Raw genomic sequence first — 26,362 nt, 5'->3', positions numbered from 1 at the left:
ACTCCCAAATATCACAACACACAAGAACAGTAATTTAGATTATGCTGCTATAAATAATATAAGTTAATATGTATACAACAGTTTCTATGATTTTTATCAGAAATATTGAGCCTTTCTCATGCAAATTAATACCGAAGACTTGCAGATTAGTTTCATCAATACTACAACTTAATTTAAAAACTATTTACATCATCCGTGAGTCCTGGAAGGGGCGTTGGTCTTACCTAAGACTCACGTTCTCGTTGGGTGGAGACAGAAGCCAAGCGTTTTCTTATCAATTAAATGTTTGTAATGCACTCAGTTATTATGTATTATCCTCAAAATGCTGTTTTATTATTAGTATCATGAGGCGAGTGGAAAAACCTAGAGAACATGCCGCTGGCAGGGCTATTGTTAAAAACTGTAAGCACAATATACATTTTTGATACACAATTTTTTAAAAAAAGAAATGACAAAGATTCCAACACAAGTTTTTTTTTTACTCTAAAGGAGCTTATTTCTACTATTATTGGTAAGATTGGTAATTTAATAACTCTTTGAAGAAAAGGCATTTCACACCAGTTACAGATTCCTACCCTCAGTTAATACAATTAAAACAAAAACATGAAAGACCAATTTTTACATTTTTCTTCTTTACAGAAAAATATTTCTAAAGAATTTACTAGTCCATTTCTGCTTAAAATATTCATTAGCATGAGAAAGCTGAAAGAAAAAAACACATTTTTGTACAGCACGATCAGTATATTTATACTCTGTGTCTGCTTGTATATATGTATTTTATATATATATTTATATATATATATATATTTATGTATGTATGTATGTATGTATGTATAGACACACATACGTGTGTGTGTGTGTGTGTGTGTGTGTGTGTGTGTGTGTGTGTGTGCGCGCGCGCGCACATCAACTGCATATTTAAAATACCACTCTCCCAGAGTCAACTTCCATGCTCTATTACTAATTCCTCCTTTGCTTAGTTGCCAACTTGTGGAGGTCCTTCAGGAATGAGGGATGTAAAGAAAGTGGTAATGAAAGACCATGCGGAAGCCATAAATCCAGGATGCTGTTCTGCATTGACATCACCAATGTCTTCGCCACTATCTTCTTCAATACCTTCATCCATGAGACGTTCCTTTATATATATTAAAAAAAAACCTGCATTAATTATTTTAATGTAATTTGTATTAACAGAACTAATGTAAACTACAGTTTCTTGGAAAACATGTGTCCTTCTTCCTATCTAGATACCAAAATACAATGTATTCCTCTTTGCAAATTTGATAAATTACAGACAAATCAATACTATGCTTATAAATCGTAAAGAATAATCAGACATTGCAACGTAATATAAATTTATTCAGTTCTGATTTTAGTAAAAGTTATTCCCTATTAAGCATGGATGAAATCATCTTATTTTTATTTCTTAAATTTAGAGTTGAGCTTTCATAAAACAGTAATTCTTAAATTTAAAATTAGTGGTGTTGCTCAGTTCATCTCCTTACCATTTCTTCAAGACCAGCATTATTTACATTTTGACCATCATGGTTTATATCTGCATTGTTTGCTGCAGGCTGTTGGATTCCTTCTTGTCTGAATGGGAACCACCCAGCTTGGTGCCTTTATAAAAGACATTGACAAAATTAATGTCAATTAAGATGAAATAAAATATTTAGTTCAGCAAATAATATAAAGCAACAAATGATAATAAATCAATTAAGACTAATATCATGTAACTCATTCTTCCCCATCGTTTTGCTTTCCAGAGTGTTAGGAGTACAACTTGTAGAATTCCTCAGGCAGATACATATATATTTTTGAATGTAATTAAATGTATTAGATATAATTTCATGATGTAAAGTTGAAATCATTCAGTTATATATTTTTGAGTACATGTAAATAAAATGAACATGTAGAAGCACTAACATATTCTGTTTTAATTTAGAAGAGCCCATGACAATTCACTGTAAATATTTTGAATGTTACTAATTGATCAGCTTTCAGGAATGAAAAATATTTATATTTACTGAACAATGGATTAAATTTTACTGTAAACTAAAAAGTTCAGTAGATTTCAGTGAATCTAAATAATTAAATTTGTATAAAAACACTATAAAGAGAGGGGGAGGGGAGGGGAGGGGAGGGGAGGGGAGGGGAGGGGAGGAGAGGAAGATGTCCAACACTCACTGGCAGTTTCCCACAAGAAAATTCAATGGGGAAGCCAAGAGGAAGTAAGATTTTGCTCTGAAACTGATTTTTGACCACTGGTGGTCATTCTGATTCTCTGTTTAGGTAAGGAAATATCTCTGAAATGCCAACCTAATGGGTCAAGAGATTGTCTAGTAACATATAAATATGTAAAAATACACTGAATCGTCAGGATTCAGTGCTAGAGTAAAATCCAATTGAGTTCAATCTTTTAATAGCTGACTTCTAAATAAAGCCAAATAAAGCTATAACTTTCTAACCTACTGGGAGTATCTTCAGAAATACTAGGCTATGGCTATCCTGAACTTCTTCCACCACCACCATCACCATTACCCATCCATCTTGGGACTGCACAACCTTTTAATCCTTTTAATCTGAAAAAAACTGTATTGCCAAAACTATCTACCATTGCTCCTGCAAATGTACATTCCATCACATAAATTTTATATATTTTTAAAATAAGCATTTGATATCAAATAGAAATAAACTTTAAAAGAGTTATATAATAAACGATGCTTGACAATTATTTGGGATTAAGTTCAAGGAGATCCTTCTGAATTCAGTCTATGGATTTTCTAATATATAGCATCACCTTTATTATGAATTCAATGGATAAACATAGGCAAACTATTCATCCCTCAGACTCTCATGGTTTGCCTTTCTACTAGTAAGTTACTGGAAGAATTAGTTTATATAATGAGGGATACAATAGTTTTTATTCTGTTCATGATCCATTTCTGTTTTAAGATAGATATTCCAATTAGCTTCTTCAAATTTTAGAAATGCATTGTAAACTTACATGTTCATACAGTCTTTTTAGGGTTCCTTTTCATATTTAAATTCACAATTATTTTTACAGATTCTAGTATTATAGAATAGTTAGAAAGGATTCATCTGCTATGCAGAATAATCACAAGTTGAAATGACTCAGATACAATAACAAAAGTATACCATCTTTTCTAGATAATTGTATTAGGAAAAAAATATATCTCTTGCTAAAAGGACAGCCATCTTTTTAAATATACAATTATCCAGGAAGGGAAGGGAAGATGCATTAAGATGTACTGATTTTCCTAAAGTAATCTTAGGGGTGTTTTAAATGCAGATGACGGTGCTATACTGGTAAGTACTCCAAATAGTAAGACCATATAAAAAAAAATAACTGTAGCATTTACACCATGTTCATAAAATAGTAAGTTGTTTAATTGTGTAACAGAAAAGTTAAAAAAAACCTGCAGACTAAACCATGTATCTGTTTTCAAAGTGAGCGTTAGGGAGTGTAAATTGATGAAGTTCACAACAAAATATATAATGTACAAACTTTTCCAGTTTCTCAAATTTAAATTCTCAAAATTATGTACAATATAAATATATCATATTTACTTACAAGTAAACTAATAACATAGCTCCCATCACCATAACAAAGCGACTGAAGGATGAATAGAAATATACAATACTAAGAAGAATAGCTGCTCTGGAGAATGTGTATATCCAGTCCAGCCAATCTCTATTGAAGTCCTCTTCATTTATGATTGGGCCTCCTTGAGCATTCATCTGCACATTTTGATTTAAAGGTCTGTTCTCCTGTGGAGCTATGTTTGGAGCTGCTGGGGCTTCATTTGCAGGAACATGATCAGAACTTGAGGGCTCCGGAACTGGAGGTCTGGTAGACTCAGGACTGAGGGTTGTCTGTGCTGAAACTGCAGCTTGACTATAACAGAAATAATGAACAGCTTCTCAAAAGAAAGGTATATTAGTTAGCCACCTATAATATACAGCAAAAGAATATCATCATGGCATTTAAATCAGCTTCTGTGAGAAGGGCACCCATCTCCCCTGAATGAACTAAGGAAGGGAAAAAAGATTATCTTGCACTGATAGCTGAAATAGGCATTTTAAAAATAAGAATCAGTCTGAAATACTGAAATTATGGACAGATAACTCTTCTCAATTATACAATCCTCAACTTATAATGGCAATTGGGAGCAGAATTCCCACTATTAAGTAATGAAGATATATTTGGATCAGGGCGCACAGCAAGGATCAGGGAGTGTGCATGGGGGTGCCAGGGAGGTATAGACAAGCTCAGGGAGGGTATATAAGGATAGAATAAGATTCAGGAGGGCGCAGAGGGTATAAGGGAGTGTATGAGGGAGTTGCAGTGAGAATTTTGGATGGTGGTGAATACCAGGGGAGACACAGCAAGAATTGTGGAGGGTGTACAACTCATGAAAGAAACATAATAAAGGTCAGGGAAGGAATATGAAGGTGTAAAGGAGGAGGTACAGCAATGCTTATTTTGTCTTCTATCTTATTGAATTATCATGAATAAGATTAATCATGCCACTATATATGACAAATTTCAAGCATGTATAGTAATGTGATTTCCCCTTTGACACAAATGTGCAGTTAAGATAAACTTTAACATAAAAAGAAACTGGAAATATGGGATTGTGTCTTAACATGGTAATCTTCTGCTTTTCTAATAAAATTATTCTCAAAATACAGTCTAAGGGATGGAAATTTTCACTTTGTAACAACTTTTCTACATAATAAAGCATATCTCTGAATCAGCCACCAAAATAAAAATAAACTACTCTTAAATAATCAAGTTTTATAACTCAGTAATTCTAGTAAATGCTTTAACAAATCTGTATTTTTATTTCAGAATTTGTTTGTTAAAACTAATCTACAAAAAAACTATCTAGTCTTTAATTACCAATCTTCCATCTGAGTGCTAATTAAAATCATGTTCTATTTATACTTACTATTGCATATAATACTGACGTGCATACATCTGTTGCCACCATAACATCTGTAGAGGGCTGAAAGTAGGATATACTGGAAACCCAGTTGATATTCCTTGCCCAGGAAACTGATTATCTACACTGTTAGAAACACACTGAAGTTTAATTATATATCTCTGCTTTATATAACAGAGGTACATATAGATAAAATTTATGAGCTGCAGAAATTCAGGTAGCACAAAGAATAAGCATGTCTATATCTCTTTGCTTCTCTCTTGTAGTTGGGATTTTTGAAGCCCAGATTTGGATAGGCATAAAGTTAAAGTATTTATTTTTTAAAAATGTATATGGTTCTATCAAAGGATTTAAGGTAGTTTATAACTAATAAAACATACAATAAAAACAGAGCAATAATTATTACATTTCCTCCAAAAATAAATATAATAAATATATTTATTTATATATTTATTTATAATTATATAAGTATAATTATCTTATTTTAGGATAATTCTTACATAGAAAAGAATGAACAAGAACAAAGAGATATTAAAAATAATATAATTTCATCATCCCCCATGGTTTATAATTTTAAAAAATTAATACCAAGTATTTAGCAAATATATAAAAGACTGCAATGAGTTCAAAAGAACTTAATACTATCACAAAATTGAATGTGTGCTAAACCAATATCCAACAAAAAAGGCGATTTACCCATTTCTTTCTATAGAAAAGTCAATATAAATAGTGGAAGATAAAATGCTGGCACATTCACTAACTCCCTTCCCACCAAAGGCTTCAACTGTTTCTTTAAGAAGTGATGGCTATACCCAGTGGTGAGATTCAAGTAATTTAACAACCGGTTCTCTGCCCTAATGATTTCTTCCAACAACCAGTTTGCCAAACTGTTCAGAAAGTTAACAACCGGTTCTCCCGAAGTGGTGTGAACTGGCTGAATCCCACCAATGGCTATACCTGTTACTCAATGGTGAAATCCAATATTTTTTACTACTGGTTCTGTGGTCATGGCCTGGTAGGCATGGCACAGAAAGGATATTGCAAAATCCCCATTCCCTCCCCACTCCAGGGGAAGGATACTGCAAAATCCCCATTCCCTCCCCACTCCAAGGGAAGGATACTGCAAAATCCCCATTCCCTCCCCACTCCTGGGGAAGGATATTTCAAAATCTCCATTCCCACTCCATTCCCACCACCAGCCAGAGGTGGTATTTGCTGGTTCTCTGAATTACTCAAAATTTTTGCTACCGGTTCTTTGAACCTGTTAGAACCTGCTGGATTTCACCCCTGCTGTTATTCCGTTCTTCCTCAACTTTTTCTAGGAGTGTCATCTTTTTAATTTGAAAGCTAAGAGGCAAACTTTCTGATATTTGAAAGCTACTCTGGAATATTTATGTTAAATAAATAAGTAAAATGGCTATAATGTAAGTAACCTGGAAACAGGTTTTTATTATAATACTTTATCCCAAAAAGTATCTATAACATAATTATATTATGCTTTCAAGAAAATAAAATATCTTAACAGAATAATTTAGCAAAAAATTGTGTTCCATTATTTAAAAATGTAATAAGGCTTGCATATAATGACTTACTAGCAAAGAGCATGATTTAGTTAGCAAGGGAAACTGCTAAAACAGTAACAGTTATTATCACTACTGTTACTTGGGTTATATTTATTTATTCATTACTTCAATTTATGTAGGTTGATGTTCTGCACAGAAATAGCAAGCATATAAATCTAACAACTTATATATATTTTTAAAAGATTACAATGACAATGTTATACATTCTTTTTAAGGGCAACAACAGGATTCACTGCAATATAAATCATATTGCATCATACCAGAATTGTATCTTAGAAGAAAGTGGTTGCAAAGTGTCACAGGAGACCTTGGTAATCTCTGTGTACTCAGAGTCAGAAGATGTAAAAATATTAGTAATAAGAAGAGAGAACCAATAGTAGTTATTTAAAAATAGGGAGAAAAAATATTATCCCTAAAAATCTATTTGGCCTCCTTAGATCCTGCGTAGAAGTAGAAGAATATATGGTATAAGGAGACAAACCGATTTTTTTTTTTTTGCAAAGAAAACATTAAAATTGTAGCTGTTTATTTTTATTGTCAAAATACTAGATTTTATAACAGTCTCAGTTTTTAATATACTTCAGGGACCTTCAATGTAGCAGATCAAATTTTCTTGCATTCTTCTTAATTCTTAAAGAGGTTATGTTTTAATCCATTATCTTCTGGCATGCAGTTTTAACTTTTCTATTCCATAAGGAATATCTATAGCTACATTTGGACCTTCTGGACCACATAAATTTTTCTGTTTAAAGACATGCAGAAAAATTAAAGACCTCTGTTTGGTTTTCTCTGTTTAATTGAAAGTTAAATATACTTTCCATAAGAAAATATGTTTAGTTGTTATTAAAAGACTGATTCTCTGTAAGATGAAAGATAAAGAAATAATTTCCTCAAATAATTACATATTGTGCCAATTGTTACAATATCTGATTGTTATATTTCTCCTTTCTTTAAAATGGCCTGTTTTACGTAGTAAGATGTTTTAATGTGACCTCCAACCTGAGCATATATCAGAATATTGAACATACCTCTTAATCGGTGGAATACATACAAATTATTTGCTAAATTAGAGGATGCTAACTTGCATGGAATACCATGAAAATCCGTGGAGTAAAATTAGGCTTTGATTGTACTTGTTGCATATTGCCCCAAATGTCCCAAATTGCCTGGTACTATTCTTATTAATAGCAGAGAAGACTGAATGTAGCATAAATTAACATTCTCCAACCTTTCTGGGTTGCTGGCCCGGCATGGGGAGAGGAGGGGGTGAAGAGGGGATGGTTTTGAGTGAGGGGCAGGTACACATGCACACTCACCCATACATCTTTTGTGTGAGCAGTGGGCACATGCGCTCGCGCGAGTAGGGCTGCAAGTACCAGTGTTTGCTGCTCATGTGTGTGAGGCTGAGAGTAAGGGAGCCCGCCACTCAAATGAGTTGGGCTGCATGCATGCTTGGTGCCGCCCCCCACTCCCACAGGCTGGTTGCAAATGGCCACAGCCCAGTGGTGGGCTATGGCCCATAGGTTGGGGACCTCTGGCGTAGATATAAAGTGTTAAGAGTTTGCAGCAATCCAACCAGCACACAAGTAAACAATTCAGCAGGATTCATTTATGTAAGAAACTTCTTTACATACAATGCCATGCAGCAGAAACCAGAACCAGACCTCAGAATCCAGAAGTACAGAATCAGTAATCACAGAAACCATAGAATCACAGAAGCACTCATATATATATATACAGATCAGTGAACCTAAGCCATGCCCAGGCTCCGAGCCATCTGGGTTACCAAACAGTTCCCATTGGCTGATCTGTTACTTTATCTATTCCAATTCATGAACCCTTATATACTGACCTTCAACACTTCATGACTGGAATATACATAAAACCGAATAATATTCTTCCCTTGATGTACTCCACCCAATGGTTTGGTCATTATAACTGCCAAATTGTCCTCTGAAGAACAGTGAAGCAAGCTAATTAATTTACATTTGATGGCTTCTCTTACATTACAGTATTTAATATCCACATGCTTGCTTCTATTCTTTACTCTGTCACCTGTAACCATTTTAATGCAAGCAGCATTTTCCTCAAACATCGTTACAGCTTCAGTTACTTTTACGTTTAAATCTTTTAACACTGTACATACCAAGTTACCTAGGAGTAAAGCTCAGACAAAGCAATAAATTCTGCCTCTGCCGTAGAAATGGCTACAGTTGTTTGTTTTCTGGACTTCCGACCAATTAAAGTACCTCCAAACAATACCACACTCCCAGAATTAGACTTTTTGGTTTTTACATCATTGGCATAATCACTGGCAACATAACATTTCAATTTCAATTCTTCAGAGACCTGTATTTGAAGATCCAAGTTCACAGTTCCCTTCAAATACCTGAGAATCCTTTTTATACCCATCCAATGCAATTGCGTTGGTGCAGCAGTAAGGCGACTTAAGATGCTTACTACACAAGCTATGTCTGGCTTGGACCACTGTGACAGATATAACAAGCTCCCTATTGCAGACTGATATATCTCTTGATCACAGGCTTCAATTTTGTCCTCACCCAAATTGTTATGAAAATCTGTGCTCATCTGTGTTGGAGCAGAATTACAATCCTTCATGTTGTATCTCTCAACAGCTGTTCAATTTTCCTTCTTTGACTGAGAACATAACCACCTTTCTCAGTTTTTTGTATCTCTACACCAAGATAGTTTTGTATTTCACCCAAATCCTTTAATTCAATTTTTTTTCTCTAATTGATTAGCAAATTCCTTTTTCTGTGACGCATCTTTTGCAATGAAATAAAGATAATCCACAAATGCTAACAATTGACAATCCCCATCTTGTAACTTTTCAGTATATATGCAACCATCAACCTTGCAACTCTTGAACTCAAGAGTTTGCAGTATCTAAACAGATATTCCAATTCCTGGCTGATTGCTTCAGCCCATAAATGGCCTTGTTCCATTTATATACAGTGTTAGGCTTTTTGCTTTCATATGCTGGTGCTTGAAGTATGTAAATTTCTTTCTCTAATTCTGCATTGAGGAATGCTGTGGTTATATCAAAATGCCAAATTTTATGTCCATATGCCGCTGTCAATGCTACTGCCAATCTTATGCTTTCACTCTTTACAGTTGGCATAAATACGTCATTATAGTGCAAGTTTTTCCTTTGTGAAAAACCTTGTGCCACTAACCTTGCTTTAAATTGTACCTTATTGTTGGACAATACTTTATTTTTGTACACCCATTGTGGCAAAGTCATAGATGTGAACATTTTATGTTAACCCACGGATTTCATTTCTTTGTCCATGGCTTCGTTCCATTTTACTTGTTCAATTTTGGGTAACGCCAACATTTCCTGATAGTTTCTTGGCTCATACCACACTGTCGTGTCCCACTCCTCCTCTGATGGCCGGGTCTGGGAAGTCTGTATCAAGCATGGCCACGAAGCCTCTGCAGCTTTGCCAAATTCCTGTCAGAGTTCTCAGGGCAGGCAGGAATCCAAGGTGTGACTTCAGCAACCAGATGAGACTTTGCCTGACTCAAGGAATGCCAAAGCAGATCCTTTATATAGGCCATGGGGTGTGGCTCCATGACTCAGCACTTATCCAGGCCTGCCCCTCCCTTCCTTTTGCTGACGTCGCCTCTCCATTCTCCGGAAGCGGGGATCTGTCCACTGTGTCTTTTCGTCCTCCTGCTCAGCTGCCAGCAATTCTAGCTCGTGGCTGGCTTCGTGCTCACACACTGTAGGGAGGTTTGTTTGCTCAGTTTGTCCGGGCATGGTGCCAGGCCTGGGGGCTGGAGGCATGCCAGGCCATTCTTCTTCACTATCAGTCTCTGGCTCAGATAGCAGGAGATGGGAGGGGTCCAGCTGAGGAGAGGAGGGCGGGCGAGGCACAACATACACATTACACACCTTAACCTCACCAACAAAATACCTGTCAGGTGGAATCCCCTTGTTCCATCGCTCTGACCTGCATGGCATTGGCTGCTCTTATGTTTCAACCCTCTCTTGCTTCATATCCAAGTCATCATCTTCTCCTTTTCTTGTTCTCCTTCAGTTTCTCCTCCATGAATGCTGACATCGTCACTAAATGAACTGCCATCATTAAGTGGGTCACTCTAAAAATTCGGTTCCAATTTTGCTCTACAAAGTACCAGCCCTGGAAATGACTATTCTTTTACTCCCATTGCTAAAACAATAGCTCTTTGAGCCAGGCTTATAGCCTGTAAACCTGAGCTTTCTAGCCTTTGTTTGACCGTTTTTGACTGCTTTTGGAATAAGCACCCATGCATTGCTTCCAAACACCCTTAAATGTGCCAGAGATGGCTTTCTTCCATATAGCACTGCATATGGAGTATCATTAATTGAGGAACTCCACAGCCTATTGATTAAATAATTAGCAGTCAACATGGCTTCATCCCAATATTACCTGCTCAGACCAGAATCCTCCAGCAGTGGGTCCTTCATTGTTTGTAACACACCATTCCGTCTCTCAATAACACCATTCTTAACTGCTATATACAGATTTATGAATCTCATGTTTTATTCCTAACTGTCCCAACCACTATTGAAAACTTGTTGACATGAATTCTGAACCTGTCAGCTTGGAGCTGACATATCTGTTGTTTTATCTCCTTTCTACAAATCTTACCCATTGCTTAAATTTCTGTAGCACCTCTATTTTAGTCTTTAGTAAATAGTAGAACACAAACCTGCTGTAGTCATCTACAATGACCAGTGCATACTTTGCTCCTCCCAAACTTGCTTTGGCCCAACCAAAATCTGCATGTACCAGCTCTAGAGCTCTTGTTGTCTGCCTAGTGCTACTCTTGCTTACAGGAAATATCTTAGACTTTGATGATTTACACCCTATTAAATGTAACCCTTCTCCAAACTGTTGCATCTTTTGCAAAACTCTGAAGCTGGCATGGCCAGGCTTTCTGTGCAAGAGATGAACTCATGAATCATATTGTGCCACATTTCCAAATGTTTGGGCAGATTGAACCTTTTGTCCCTGCAACACATAAAGGTTATCCTGTTTTATAACCTGTGCACATACACTCCCGTTTCTCTTTATGAGATGCTACCCATTTACAAATGTGGTCTCAAACCCCTTTTGATATAGACTAGACATACTCAGTAAATTATGCTCCATTTCAGGCACACATAATATGTTATTAAACTTTTCTTGCAGACATGGAATCAGCATACTGCCTTTTCCAGTGACTTTAGCCTTCTGGCCATTTGCTAAGGCTACTGCATCACCTCCAGCTGGATCCATTCTGTAAAACAATTTTGAATTATTAATAATTGTCTGACTAGTCCCACTGTTAATTAACCATTTGTCTGTGCTATTACAATATCTAACTTTTGCAACAGCAGCTTGTCCATCTGTTTTTCTTCCTTGCAAACAGTCTTTCTTTGTAGAAAATCTTTGCTGGGCTCTCTGGTCTTTGAGACATCTTGTCCATTGCTTTTCTCTCTCTCTGCTCCTTGGGCCCCCACCGCAGGAATTTCTCCTCATGGCTTTTTCTAAAATGGTGTTTGTTTTCTTCAGAAAGCAAACAGGCTTTAATGGCTTCCATTCTTAAGTCCTGTTCTGGTTTGCACTCAAAAACGGCTGAAACAATGTCCCACATTTCATCAATACTATTTAACACCAACAGCACCGTCTGAGGTTCAGGAATCTTCATTCCACGCTGTTACAATCCAATTGTCAGATCCCTAAAAGTGATACTGTCATTCAATGGGGGGGGGGGGGTTGGATTCCATTTATTAGCATTGCCTGTGTCAACAGATATTTTACAACCTATATCCTGGCACCAAAATGCCCTGAGATCTCCTTAACTTTGGGGAATGTTTATGACAGCCATGTGGGCTGTTTCACTTTAAAGGATAATAGAGGATAGCAATGGGAATACATGCTTATCCAGTTCTCAGGGCAACTGGTAAAGAAAACATCTTCACACTTGTGTATTGGCTAAAATCTGCATTCTGGCTAAAGGGAGGGGTCTCTACTGCTTTAATCCTACTTGTCTTGCCTAAGGGTATTCAGACGTTGCTTTGAATCCATTGTTATCACTTCTGCTTAATAAAAGGTTCCTTTTGAAATATTCTATTTCAAGAGTTTTTACTTTCCTAAGTTAGGAGGAGAGGCAATCCTTACACCAATAAATGAAGTTTGCATTTGCACCAAATGCTTCTCCACATTCTCATGTGGCTGCAGCTGGGCTCTGTACAATTGTTTTGATAACTGAACAATATGCATACTTCTTAATTTCAGCCAGATCTCCTTTGCAGTCTTTAAATCAGCTACATTCAAGAATTGTTCATCTTCTAAACTTAAGATGATATAGGCCATGCTGCCTTTGATCAGCAGCTGCTAATGGTGCCTGGGGTGGATTAACAAAAATATGCCAGAGCTCCTTAGCCTTCAGGAAGCATTCCATTTTTGCAGCCCAAATAATATAATTCTTCTGTTCCAATCAAGGCAGAGCGCTCTCCTTGAATTCAACAGCCATCCTGCAAGCCTTCTCTGCCTTGTTCTTTTTACTTTTTTAACATAGGCAGTCCTTCAGCTTAATTACAGTTCAGTCTTACTGTGTCTGGTGTGATCTGGGCTCATAATCTGTTAGAGTTTGCAGCAATCCAACCAGCACACAAGTAAATAATTCAGCAGGGTTAATTTATATAAGAAACTTCTTTATATACAATACCATACAGCAGAAGCCAGAATCAGAACTAAGAATCCTGAAGTACAGAATCAATAATCACAGAAGCTATAGAATCACAGAAACACTTATATATATTCAGATCAGTGAATCTAAGCCACGACCAGGCTCCAAGCCATCTGGGTCCCAAACAGACCCCATTGGCTTACCTGTTACTATGTCTGTTCCTTATATACTGACATAAAGATGGCTGGTACTCTAGTCTGTGCTTTTTGTAGTTTATTAAAAAGAATTAATACAAACTTTTCAGTGATTGAAACACTGGTAGCACAGGTCAAAATCTATCAACCTATCTAGTCACAATATATAGAAGAGTGTAACTTGGAATGACAGAGAAGTAAATGATAAAAAGTATAAATTATCATCTGAAAAGAATGAAAGAAAAATTGACAGTGAATTTGCAAAACTAAAAAAAAGAAAGTAACAGATTGGAATAAAAACTGTCTGATCTTGTGAAGTGCAATAGATAAATGCACACAGAGAGGTGATGGTGTAGGATTTATGAAATAACCAAAATGCATTCTAGAGAATATGAATTATCTAGATCGGGTGTCAGCAACCCGTGGCTTCGGAGCCACATGTGGCCTTTTCATCTCTCTACTGTGGCTCCCTGTCATTCTGTCACGGTAGAGGAATGAAAGACTTGTTGCCCTGTCACGGTGGTGGCAATGGCCGGAGCCTTAGTGTGGGAGCAAAGCGCCCCTGTACTTGCCTTTGCACGGCAACAGGATTCTGCCTTCATCATGGTACATTTCCTGTTGCTGCCAGCAAAGAGGGCTGGGAGAGAATGGCAGGGGCAGATCTTACAGGATGGGGGCCATCTCCCAAGCCTGGCCTTCCTCCTCCCTTGTCGGCGGGGACAAGAGAAAGAAGGGGGCGGCATGGGGAAGCACTCCCCTTCCTTGACAGAGTGCAAAGCACAAAAGCCCAGCAAGATGGGGGGTGGCTGGCCCAGCAGAAGCATCCCCATTGGCGAGTTGGACTGGCCTGGCCTGGCTCTCACAGTGGAACACTGTTTGGCACCTCCAGATGCGAGCTGCCACCTTTGAAACATGTTGTGCCTTTGAGGAAGCTGGGCAGCTACCCATGGGGGTGGGCAGCAGAGGCATCAGGGCTGCTCCCCTCCCCTCCTTAGCAAGCTGGGCCTGGAGGAGCGCAGAGAGTTGCTGGCTGAGTGCCAGAGGGTCAGAAAGTGTGTTCCGATGTCCCAACACGCATTTCCAGCATGCACTCCTCTGTGGGACTGAGTGGGGGAGTTGGGGGGAAGGGCGCAGAGAGCAGGGGGAAGAATGTAGGGGGCTTCTAGGAAAAGCCTGGCTGTTTTTCCTTTTGATGTGGGGTGGGGGAAGATCCAATAAAAATCTATTTTCCTCCAATAAATGGGGGGAATAAGTGGTCCAGAGTCAAAAAAGGAGGATGGGGTCTGTTCATTGGAAGATCAGAAAGGAAATCAGTCAAAATCTAGTGGGAGGCTATTCAGAGAGGGATCTGCCTGGGTCTCTTTTTCCCTCTCCCTTACATTTCCCCCTCCCGGCTATCTTCCCTAGCCTTTTTTAAGGGGAGCGAAAGCAAGGTGGGACAATAGTAACTGAAAGGCTGCAAGGGGGAGAGGATAGAGAACCCCCTCCATTTTATCGACCGGCTCGTTGCCTCCCCACCTGTTGTGGAGGATTTTTCATGGGGAAGCGAAGGGCCTTGGTTGGAGGCAATGGGCATAAAACTCAGCAGCTCCAGATTGCACCAAGGTCTCAGACTGACCCTCTCTCGCTCTCTCCGCTTCCCCAAGTCCACAGGGGACTCCCCCTCAGGTTCCCTGGTTCACATTTCTGAATCCTGTTTTTTTTCTGAGTGGGGAGAGGGGAGACGCTCCACAAAATGTATGCTTAAATCTCGCACCGGTACAAAGTCCTGATTATTAAAGATGGAGATGAGGAAAAGATGCCTTTCCCAAGGACCCAGGTAAAGTGAAATAAAAATAGGTGTAAATAACAGCCTGGGATAGCTTCAGCCACAAACAAAAGCTGCTGTTATTTTTGCTGAGAGCTTCTAAGCTACGCAGCATTCTTTAATAAATACTTACAATTACAAACCAAAATATACAGGATTAAATATGAGTTTCGCAATTGTTTCTGCTTCCTAGTTCAGGGCAGAGAAAACACCACTTACTACATTTTCATCTCCAAAAGAATCCAAATGTTAAAATACTCATACATTTATTAGTTTAAGGAGTGGCAATGTAGTTTATTTAATGTGTTAAATAAGAAATATGGTATCTGTTCCTGATTACTGGAACAATACCATTATTGTTCTGTAATACAAAGTAAATATGTGAGTGAAAAACTTATAAGGTGATTAATTCAGTAATGAGACTGAGAAGGAATCTGGCAAAATTCTGACTGAAAGTACAAAATGTGACAATGAACAAAATTTGGGAAGATCAGTATAGCTTTATACAAGTCATAGGATGTACAATGAGATTTTTTTAATCTCTAAAAATGTATAACAATTAAAAGAAAGCATACTGTACATTTATAGAGATTTATAGAAATCATATAATACAGGTAATTTTCGACATCCAGTCATTTAGTGACCATTTAAATTTACAACAATGAAAAGTGATTTATGAACATTTTTCACACTTACGACTACTGCAACATCCCCCTGGTTACATGATCAAAATTTGGATGCTTGACAACTGGCATGTATTTATGACGGTTGCAATGTCCTGGGATCATGTGATCATCTTTTGCGACTTTCTGACAGGCAAGGTCAATGGGGAAGCTAAATTCATTTAACAACCATGTTACTAAATTAAGAAATGAAGTTATTCACCTAACAATTATGGCAAGAAAGGTTGTAAAACAGGGCAAAATTTATTTAATAACTGTCTTGCTTAGCAATAGAAATTTTGTTTCAGTTGTAGTCATAGGTTGAGGATTGTCTGCATATAAATAAACATATATGGAGTAGTTATGCTAACATTAGAACTATATTGGTTAGAAATATGAATGTACTTTTTGTATGATTTTATGCACTGGCTGAAAATCTGAAGATTTTGCAGTATGACGCAACTAGAAAATTAAATGTCAAAGCTTAAGATAATTGCATGCAACAAGAAAAATGAAGTGAAAATATAAAGTTACACATCCAGGGAGAAAGATTATGATTTATATATGGTCAATTATGAATGGCAAAATGTATGTGGAACTATGTTTTCCTCACGTTGTTACATAGAAATGAAAGCTGGGTATGTCAGGAGAAACACAGAATTTGTGTGCAATGGAAATGGAAGTGGGTATGAATGACAAGAGATAATATATAGAACTAATTAATTTTGAAGGAATGTGATTGAAAATGATCTGTGCTTAAAAGAGTTTGATCTTATTGATAGAAAAGAGGAGGATCAAGCAGTAAAACAAATCATATAAAAGAAAAATGCACATGGTAAAAGGAAACAAAGTTGTGGTTAAAGTAAGGGAGGAGAGAAGTCTGAAAAACATCTGCAAGAAAACCATCAAGTTCAGACAGCACCAAGGACTCCACAATTTAAACCTGAGCTACAAATACTCTGTTTATTGGTACAAAAGACACTGCATGATGTAAACCAGAGGTGTCAAACTCAAGGCCAGATCCAGGCCCCGGAGTGCTTAAATCTGGCCCCCAGGGCTGCCCAGGAAACAGCAAAAGACTAGCCCTCAGTGCCTCTGCTAATGAAAATGGAGTTTGGGAGGCCACATGTAGCCATATCAGGCTCCATTTTTGGCCATGATGGCCTCCTGCAGCCTTCTGCCGCTGAAAACAGAACTCAGAGGGGCCATGCGTGCCCCCCGGGGCCCCATTTTCGGCTGCTAGAGCCTCCTGCAGCTCCGTTTTCTCTTGCAGAGGGCTAGCAAAACAAACTAAAAGCAAAGCAAAACAAACAGAGAAATGTTTCCCCTTTTGCATTTGAGCATCCAAGAAAGGACAGGAAAGGAGAAAGGGAAAGATGAAGAAGGAAAGTTGGGAAGAGAGCAAGGAAGGGAAAAGAAGGAATGAGGGGAAGGAAGAAGGAAGGAGAATGAAGAAGGAAGGAAGGAAGGAAGGAAGGAAGGAAGGAAGGAAGGAAGGAAGGAAGGAAGGAAGGAAGGAAGGAAGGAAGGAAGGAAGGAAGGTAGGTAGGTAGTATGTTATAATGAAAGGGAGGGATGGTCTGAGGGAAGTCCTGCCTTAGCACTTGGCCATCAGCAGCCCTGCTTCCCTTTCACCATCCCCTTGTCTCCTCCTCCTAATCTATCCTGGTCTCCCATTTTATCACTTGGATGCTTTGGTTATAAAGCCGGATCTCCTTGTGTGGCGAGTGAGTGGGCCTCCCTCTGACCCACACACTTTGCCACACCATGACCAACCTGGCCAAGGAGAGTGAGAACAGCAGCAGCAACCTTGAAGAGGTAAGTGCAGCAGGCATCTCCTCAGGGAAACGGGGCTGGGCTGGGCTGTGGGATCCCAGTGTCCAGGGAGCTCACTGGTCAGGTTGGATGTTTGCCTTCTGCTGCCTAGAGCTCTGGACAGCCTGCACCACCATCTGAGGGTCCTCCGCATGGCTTGAGGGGGATGGCGAGGGTTTGGTCTTCTCCCTGATCTTGCCTTCCTCTGCTGAAGACAATGGATCCCCCCAGTCCTGCCTGGGCCACCACAGGTCTTCCGACACGAGTAACTTCAAACTAGCCATGCCCACCCCAGACACACACATCAAGGTCAAACATAACCCTGATGCAGCGCTCAATGAAACCGAGTTTGACACCCCTGATGTAGACATTAAGGAAGAATAGTTTGCAAGGATAGCATGGCAGGCAGAGATACAGTGACTGCTGTTATTGTATATTAGTTTTAGTTAAGTATTTTTTTTATCCTTTTATTTTCTTTACTATTTTAACACATTTTCAACGTTCTATGAATTGTATTGCTTACACTATAAATGTTGAATAGAACTTTTAAGATTCAAATCATTTATATGCTACTTACCCCTGCAGCATATATGAGAATGGATGGCTTTGCGTTTGATTATTTTGTGTCTGTGTAAGGTTGCGATGTCGCACACCTTCAGAATTAGTGACAGCTGTATATACAGTTTCTTGAGATGGGGAACGAGATGTTGATTCCAAACGTTCTGAACTCTTAAAATGCAGATAATATTTTGAATTAGATTAAAGCCTTCAGTGCTGGTTCTTTAAAATACTATGAAAACTAGTTTAATATTCTATATTGGATGTTAGCTTCTTCCTATTCTTTCCTATTAGTAATCCAATTTTTATACCTTATAGCAGTTTTATACTATGCTCCAGAACATCTTTATGCATCTCACATGTTTTTTAAAAAAATTAACAGAATATTTTGCTGGCTAAAATAGTACACATTATTGTTTTTTTCTTTTCCACCAACACCATCAAGAATAAAAGGTAAGCAGAATATGAATTGGAAAACGTCATCATGAATCCAGAACTCACAATATAATTGCCATATGAATGACAGCCTATCTATATGCAGACCAAGACATCTGTAAATGCTTTGTAAGAGATTTGCTATCATCTATTAAAAATCTCCAAAAATTGTGTATATTCTTTTTTTTAAAAAATACTTTATTAAACTTTTTTACATTAAAAGCATAAAAAAAGGCGGGGGGAAAGGCTTATATCATTTAACAGCTTATTTGTGGTGTTTTTCATCTAATAATAATCCATGCAATAATGACAAACATTAAATTATACATATTTGTGTTCTTATTTTATCTATTGATTATGTTTAGTAACTAAATATTCCTATCTCCTTTCCATCCATCCATACCACCGTTCCCATATACCATAAAATACTGATGTCTCCTTATCCTTCAGACTCCAAGTTAGTTTGTCCATTTCTGCGCAATTCATAATCTTTTGTACAATAAGTCTCTCTGTGGGCACACATGGCTGTTTCCAACATTGAGCGAAGGCCATCCTAGCAGCAGTTAATATATGTAGTATTAAATATTTTATACTCTTCACGTATTTTTTTTTAAAGATCCCCAATAAAAAAAGTTCGGGTTCTAGATCCAATTGTTCATTCGTGATTTCTTGTAGCCACTTTTAATTTTTAACCAATATTTACGTGCTTCGGGGCAAGACCACCACATATGGTAATATGTTCCCTCTTTATTTTTACATTTCCAGCATATGGGAGACATTTTGGGATACATTTTCGCTAATCTCGAAGGGGGCAGGTGCCACCTATAGAACATTTTATATGCATTTTCTTTGTATGCTGCTGATTTGGTTAGTTTATAATTTCTGTTCCATATTTTCTCCCAATCTGATAAATTTATATTATGTCCAATATTTTGACCCCATGCGATCATACATCCTTTCACTACTTCTTCTTCCAATTCTACTTCTAGCAAATATTTATAAATTTGGGTAATATTTTTTTTGTCTGGCCCTAGTAAAATTTTATCTAATTGCTGTGGTTTAAGATATATTCCATATTCTTTTATATCTTGTTTGTATCGATTTTGTAACTGAAGATAGGCCCACCAGTCAACCCGTAGTCCTTGTTCTTGGAGGTCCTGTAGTGTTTTTAATTTTCCATGAATATCTAATAGATCTTTATATTTTAGCATTTTATTCAAATCTAAATTATTTGGGTGAATCATTGCTTCCATTGTGGATAGCCAGATTGGGATTTTTATATAGTGTTTCTTTTTAACTTTAATCCAATTGTTTATTAGGGAATCTCTAATCAAATGTCTGTGGAAATACTTTTGTTTCGTATGGCCTGTTTCCCACAGAAAGGCATGCCACCCTCTCTGTAGGTCATGGCCTTCTATAGTTAGTATTCTTTTATTCTTTAAATTGATCCAGTCTTTTAACCAAACTAGTGTTGCTGCACTATAATATAATTCCCAATTTGTGTATATTCTTAGAAGGATGGGGAATAGTACTTGCACATTTTTGTTCTGATTTTTAGAAAGCAGTTCTAAAAGATACTGTCTAAAAACCTTTTATTATACCTCATTTAATTTATCAGTAAACTAATACTCTAAATTGGCCAAATTACCGTATATACTCGAGTATAAGCCGAGTTTTTCAGCATGTTTTTTGTGCTGAAAAACGTCCCCTCGGCTTATACTCGAGTATATACGGCTTATACTCGAGTTTTTTTTTTTTTTTTTTCACATTATACCGGATGGTGCAAACTTGGCGGGCTTTTGCATTAGCGCGGGGAAGCCCTGCCGGTGCAGTGAGAGGGCGGGGCGGGGGAGCCGCCAGCCTTCTCGGCTGAGGGAGGGAGGCTTTCCCTGACCAGTAGCTGCCTCATTTCCCTCCCTCGGCTTATACTCGAGTCCCCAGTTTACCCCAGTTTTTTGGGGTAAAATTGGGGACCTCGGCTTATACTCGGATCGGCTTATATTCGAGTATATACGGTAGTTGATATAATGTCTTCCTGACAACAGTGCTATTATACTATCGCTATTATAAATAGGAATGAATATATTAAAATAGCATTTATTTATTGATAGAACTTAAATGATTACATCTCACACAAAGATAACTTACCAAGCTGTTGCTAGATGCTGAAGACTCATGACTTTCTCTAATAGTATCAGGTTTTGGGGAATTTGGGGGTGTCCGTGAAGAACATACTAAATGAACCATATGATATTCATCTTGCTAAAATAAAATGGAATATTTTTAGTGCTGTCTACTTTCACATTAAATTCATGTTGCCTAGCAATATCAATCATAGTATAAGTGTTCATATAATTAGTACAGTAGGTATGTTTGCACAACACACCGAACAGATTACTGAATTAACCCATTTTCTACATTTGTATAGACTATAAGAAAATATGTTGGATTTGCAGAACAAATTGAACTATGATTTAAAAAATAAGCCCAAGCTTGTAAATTATGCAAATACAATTTCTAGGTCTTAACTTGATCTAGTTAATTCAGCCAATGAGTACCAAATGTAGACAGGTTTATAATGATTGTTCTAGCTATAGTATCTGTATTAAAGTATCTGTATTACTGTATCTTCGTTTTCAAAGAAAAGCCCAGCACACACTGCAATGGGTAGGCCAGTACACATAGTACTCTTTTGGCTGACTGGCTCTCCTCCTTATGAGAAAGAGAAAACACAGAACAAGGAAGCAAAAGCAGGAGAAGGAAGGAAGGAAAAAAAGGAAAGAAGAAAAGATTCTGTGGATGCGTGTTTATGTAAATCATAATTCCCTATTTTATTTTCCTGAATGTTCAAGAAAAATAGATCTAGTGATCTGTTTATGACTATGACTCCACTCTCACATTTATACCAAGGAACATCTCAGCTTACTTGTCTATACAATGAGGCTTGGAGGTTCTTCAATCTCCAGGTCAAAAAAACATATGAAAAAGAATTGATATTAATATCAGGATCACCCTATTTCCTAAATTTATACTCCATCATTCAATTGCTTTATCCAGTTTCAAATAAATATTCAGAGTAATTTAAAAAATAACAAACTGCTATTTATCTACAATGATTTCTATTATAGGGAGTACAGGAATGTAGATTTCCAAATACTTCTCTCCCACCATAATTAAATTAGGCTTTTTATTTGAGAATAGTGTCATTTTATAACTTGCTAGTCCTGGCAAAAAAGACTTAAGCAAAATCCAAACATTTTATCTACCTATCTATGTACCTAAACTATATTTTAAATAAATGTCTGGAATTTGCTTAAGACTTTCTTCTGAGCAATTTTTAAAATGAAAAATAGTGTTTAGATTTTGCTCTTCACTTCAAATGACCTTGTGTTGTTCTACCAAATTGCATATGAGACTCTCAGTAAGATGAGAAATATTATTTCCCATATGGATTGTTCTAGTATCTCTGAAATAGAGAAGTAAGTAGAACGCTAATCCCCTTGGCTCCACCCATTGACTCCACCTACACTCTGGAGAGCAGGCAGTTAACAGGTTCTCTCTTCTTCTATCAGTTCCAATGAACCATCATTAATCACTGCTGTTCCTCCTAAATGTATAGTTCTGTTGGCAACAGTCATCAATTTTAATCTCCTCTTTATCAATAAATAATTACAGGGAGAGATTATTAGAAAAGGCTGTAATTGTTCAGAATTAGAAAAGCAATAGATCTAATCAATGCAATAAAATAGTTAGGAAGTATGACAAATTTAACACTCATATTTATGATATATAAAATAGATAATCCCATGTACACTTAGAAATATACAGTAATTATCACAGTAATAATTTTCTAAAACAGATAATCAATTCATGTTGTAAAAAAAGTCAGCATATACTGTAGTTCATCATACAACATTGGAATTGCTCCATTTTACATTAGTGACAATTTCTACATAGTTTAACAGTAGTTAGCATTCACAATTTAAGTAAAAGATTTATTTAAAATACAGTAATTGACTAAGGCTTACTTTTCTGAGAATATCTTTCAGTTGCAGGTGATCAGGAAGCAACCTGCCAGAATAAACCAATCTCTGATCCTTTGTAGACTAAGAGATGTGACAAAGGAAAAATTAATCCTTTTTAGAAGCATTATATTAGACCCGCAAACAATATTTGTAGATTAATAGTTTAATTTAAACTATCTTATATATAACATTTGAAATATGTGTAAATGAAGTCTATAGCTTCAATCTACATACCCACTGAGAATACAGATACACAAAGATGCTTTTATGACTTCGAGCCATGGAATAGTTTGTCCAATCAGCTTTAATAAATAAAGTAATTTATTTGACAAGTATGATATCTCTTGACTAACTATTGTCATTTATTTAGCAAGATATTGATCTTGCTAAATTTGAAGGAAATAAGATAACAAAATATCACAACTAATTGCTTTGTCTCATAACATTATCATTATGTTTTAACCAGTTTTTAATCAGTGCTTTTTTAAACTAATGTTCTTATTTTGATACACATAGCTCCTTTAGTGAAGAATATTAATATGATTCAGAACTTCCAAATGTGAGTTTCACTATCATTCAGTGTGTATGTGATAAGGAGGGATTGAAATTTATTGCTGAAATAAATGATATTTGATTAGTCTTACTCAGAACTACTGAATTTCTCTAAATAGCATACCTCAAAGGGAATATATTTATCTATAGACTACGAAAACTCACCTGTTTCTCAATTTGTAACCTTTGATTAGCCTAAACAGTGCATATAATATAACAATTTTTGAATTAATCTACCTCAAATCCATTTAAAGAATGTGTACAAAATCCAGGACCCATAAACCATATACTGGGTGCTATATATAAATTCTAAACAAAAATGAGGAGGCATATCCTAATAAGGTACCAGGCTGGAAAATGGAGGAATATAAATTCTAGTCTTATCTTAAACAGATACTCAGATTGATCTTTGTCAATCACTCTCTCTCAGTCTCAAGGAACAAGAAAATGGCAAATCACAAACAGATACTCAGATTGATCTTTGTCAATCACTCTCTCTCAGTCTCACGGAACAAGAAAATGGCAAATCACTTCCAAAAATTTTGCCAAGAAAACTGCACAAACTAGTAGATGCCAGGAGTCAATACTGACTTGAAGGCACACACACAACCCCCCCTCCCCCAAAAAAACTATTTTTATTACTTTTCTTTGGTTTACCGTCTGTTAAAGCAAACCATTCTCAATCTTCTTGTTATGTTATAATTCAGTTTATTTTAGAAAGCATATTTGTTACTACTAAAGAATGATTAAAATAATCATAATGCATAAGACATAATAACCTAGGAGAGATAAATCAGGCTTCATTTTCACAAATAATTTCAAGGTATCAATACACTCTGTAAGAGCAGGCATGATTTCTTTGAACTGCTTGTAGAACTACAAGAAAGTGCACGTGAAGTCTTGGAAATGAGTTTTCATCTATTTAAAATGTTAGAAAACAAATTATGTAGCAAAAACATATTGGTTTGCTCAAACAGTCTGTAAAGGCCTACAGCAGAAATGTAACAATCTATTGTCTACTAGTTGATGCAAAAAACAGTTGCAGATAAATTAAGAACATCTTGTATTTGACTGAGTTATATAGTATCTTGAATAAAATGAATCAAGAGATAAAGAGAGTGATGGGACAATTGTTTCACCCCGGAATTATGAAAAGGAAGAGACTCATCTTTAAAAGAAAGTGGCTATTTATTTGCCATTTCCCCCCCCCCCAAAAAAGCAGGTGGTGGAAGTAGGATTGTGCAATAGTTGGATTCAATCTCCAAAAGTTATTTCAGACAAACACACGTGCAAGCATAGTTCCTTAGTACAACATTTAAACAGTGACTAGTGACTAGTGGTTATGCAATCCCAGAAAGAGGCAGAGCTGTTTATTAAGACATCCTTTTGGAGATCCAATCTCAAAATTTTGCACAGCTCTAATTGCAGGAAAGCAAAAACATATTTTTTAGACCACATGGATGGACTAAAAATGGATGAGTTCATGACTGAACAAAGCTCATGATGCCAGTAATAATAACAACAATAACAACAACAGTGTAATTAACTAGAACTATGATGATCACCTTTTGGAGATATGTATGCGATTTGAGCATAAAGCTCAGGGTAACAATATGATACCACTGCACAAATTAAAGCTCTTTTTATAACAAAATAAGATTTTCAAACTGAAAAGTAACAACAAGTTTGCAATAATGTAGAGAAGTAGGATGACAAACTACAAGAGGAGATTTTGGTGGCTCAGCCAATACCATTTAGAGAATGAATTACAGCAAATTCTTTTAGACATTAACTATTTAGAAGTTTGGGGTTATTTTGCAGATTGTACAATTATTGGAAAACATGGATTTACTTCTGCAGACATAGTAGTCAAGTTGTAGCTATTTCTTTATAGGACAAAGTTGTATTATATGTGTGATTTAGTATGTATTTTTTTAGATAGAAATGGCTTCCTTGAAATCCTAATAATGTAAACTATGCACTATTAGAAGACAATATGCATTTAAATCTGAAGTATCTGTAATCTAGTAATTAAGAAAATGAGAAGAGGCCAACATCTGAAGTGCCTACTTGGGCTCAAGGAAGAGAAAATGAGCAACAAGTGAGCCCATTGTTGAATACTGAATGAAGAAACACAATCTTACTGGAGCACAATTCGGAAAAGTGAGATTTTGGTTTGGGGAATGAGGGGGGAAAGGCCTAATTGACTATGGCAAAGTCTCACATCATTGCTTGGGAAACAGCAGGTACAGCAGATAACTTAAAAATGGCATTGAGATACCATGGGATACCAGTAGGAATGCTATCTTTTATTTCTGACTATTGTATAACTTAAAACCCTGAAATGTAGCAAAGAAAGCTTGCTCCAATACAGAGACGGTGTGAAAATCTCCATTTTAGAACACCATACTCCTTTCAAACGCATAATTAAAGCAAGCCCAAAAGCAAAAAATAAAGCGTCCTGCTTCCACGCAGCAGCCTTTCTTGGTCAGCATCTCCTGAACCCCACCGGCTGCTCTGTTCCGCCTGGGGACTCAGGAGGAGGAGGAGCTAAAAGAAAGGCGAGGGGCTCACCGGCTTACTGGGGTACACCTTGGAGAGGTGGCATTTCAGTCTCCCGACGGTCCAGTCCAGGAAGCAGCTGATGGTCTGATCCGTGTATTTCTGGTTGGGCGCTTTGATGATGAGCGTGACGGGTGCCCCCACCACCGGGGTCTCCATCGGGGCCGGCGGTTGTCTAGGCGCCCGACGGGCAATCAGGCTTAGGAGCAGCAAGAACCAGAGGAGCGCCTTCCAGAAACGGGAGTGGCCGCGCGGCCCCCAGCGCCCATTTCTGTCCGCTGGGAGCTGCTGTTTCCTTCTCAGCTCAGCACGGCCCAGGCCCCAAGAGGCAGAAGGGTAGCGTCATACAGTGGCCACGCGCAACAAGGCCAGAGCCCGGGCCTGGCCTTGACGTAGCCCGCCGCTGCCCCGCAAACAGTCGCTCATCCAACACCCTTCCCAGCCCAGAGCGAGCCTAAAATGGAGTCCGGAAAAACAACCAACCGCCCCGCCTGGTCAGAGCTCAGCACGGCAGC

At 37.3% G+C, this 26,362-nt stretch overlaps 1 protein-coding gene across 2 annotated transcripts; it reads right to left on the bottom strand.

Annotated features, from left to right (window-relative positions):
* Positions 1-458: 458 nt before the first annotated feature.
* On the bottom strand, positions 459-26,362 carry HERPUD2 (HERPUD family member 2). Of its 2 annotated transcripts, XM_058180739.1 has the most exons (8): positions 25,860-26,359; positions 22,737-22,814; positions 20,857-20,970; positions 18,293-18,444; positions 4,977-5,096; positions 3,596-3,919; positions 1,506-1,620; positions 459-1,135 (listed from the first exon to the last, which is right to left on the bottom strand). In XM_058180739.1, exons 1-8 carry the CDS (start codon positions 26,004-26,006, stop codon positions 977-979), a joined length of 1,209 nt encoding a protein of 402 aa, XP_058036722.1. In that variant the 5' UTR covers positions 26,007-26,359; the 3' UTR covers positions 459-976. The 2 variants fall into 2 exon arrangements, with proteins under 2 accessions (XP_058036722.1, XP_058036723.1); XM_058180740.1 differs by lacking the exon at positions 4,977-5,096 and having other exon boundaries at positions 25,860-26,362.

The sequence above is a fragment of the Ahaetulla prasina genome, chromosome 4 (genome assembly GCF_028640845.1).
Source record: "Ahaetulla prasina isolate Xishuangbanna chromosome 4, ASM2864084v1, whole genome shotgun sequence".
Taxonomy (NCBI): Eukaryota; Metazoa; Chordata; class Lepidosauria; order Squamata; family Colubridae; genus Ahaetulla; species Ahaetulla prasina.
Note: the sequence above shows the minus strand (reverse complement) of the source record. Positions and strands in the feature narration are given on the sequence as shown.

What these genes read in the sequence shown, in the direction of transcription:
- HERPUD2 (XM_058180739.1), bottom strand. Translation starts at nt 26,006, where the DNA reads ATGGAGACCCCGGTGGTGGGGGCACCCGTCACGCTCATCATCAAAGCG. An exon ending in TTCTCATATATGCTGCAGGG is followed by an intron (nt 5,097 to 18,292) that starts GTAAGTAGCATA and finishes TGTTTCTAACAG; the next exon opens with TGTAGATAATCAGTTTCCTG. An exon ending in ATGCTGGTCTTGAAGAAATG is followed by an intron (nt 1,136 to 1,505) that starts GTAAGGAGATGA and finishes ATATATATAAAG; the next exon opens with GAACGTCTCATGGATGAAGG.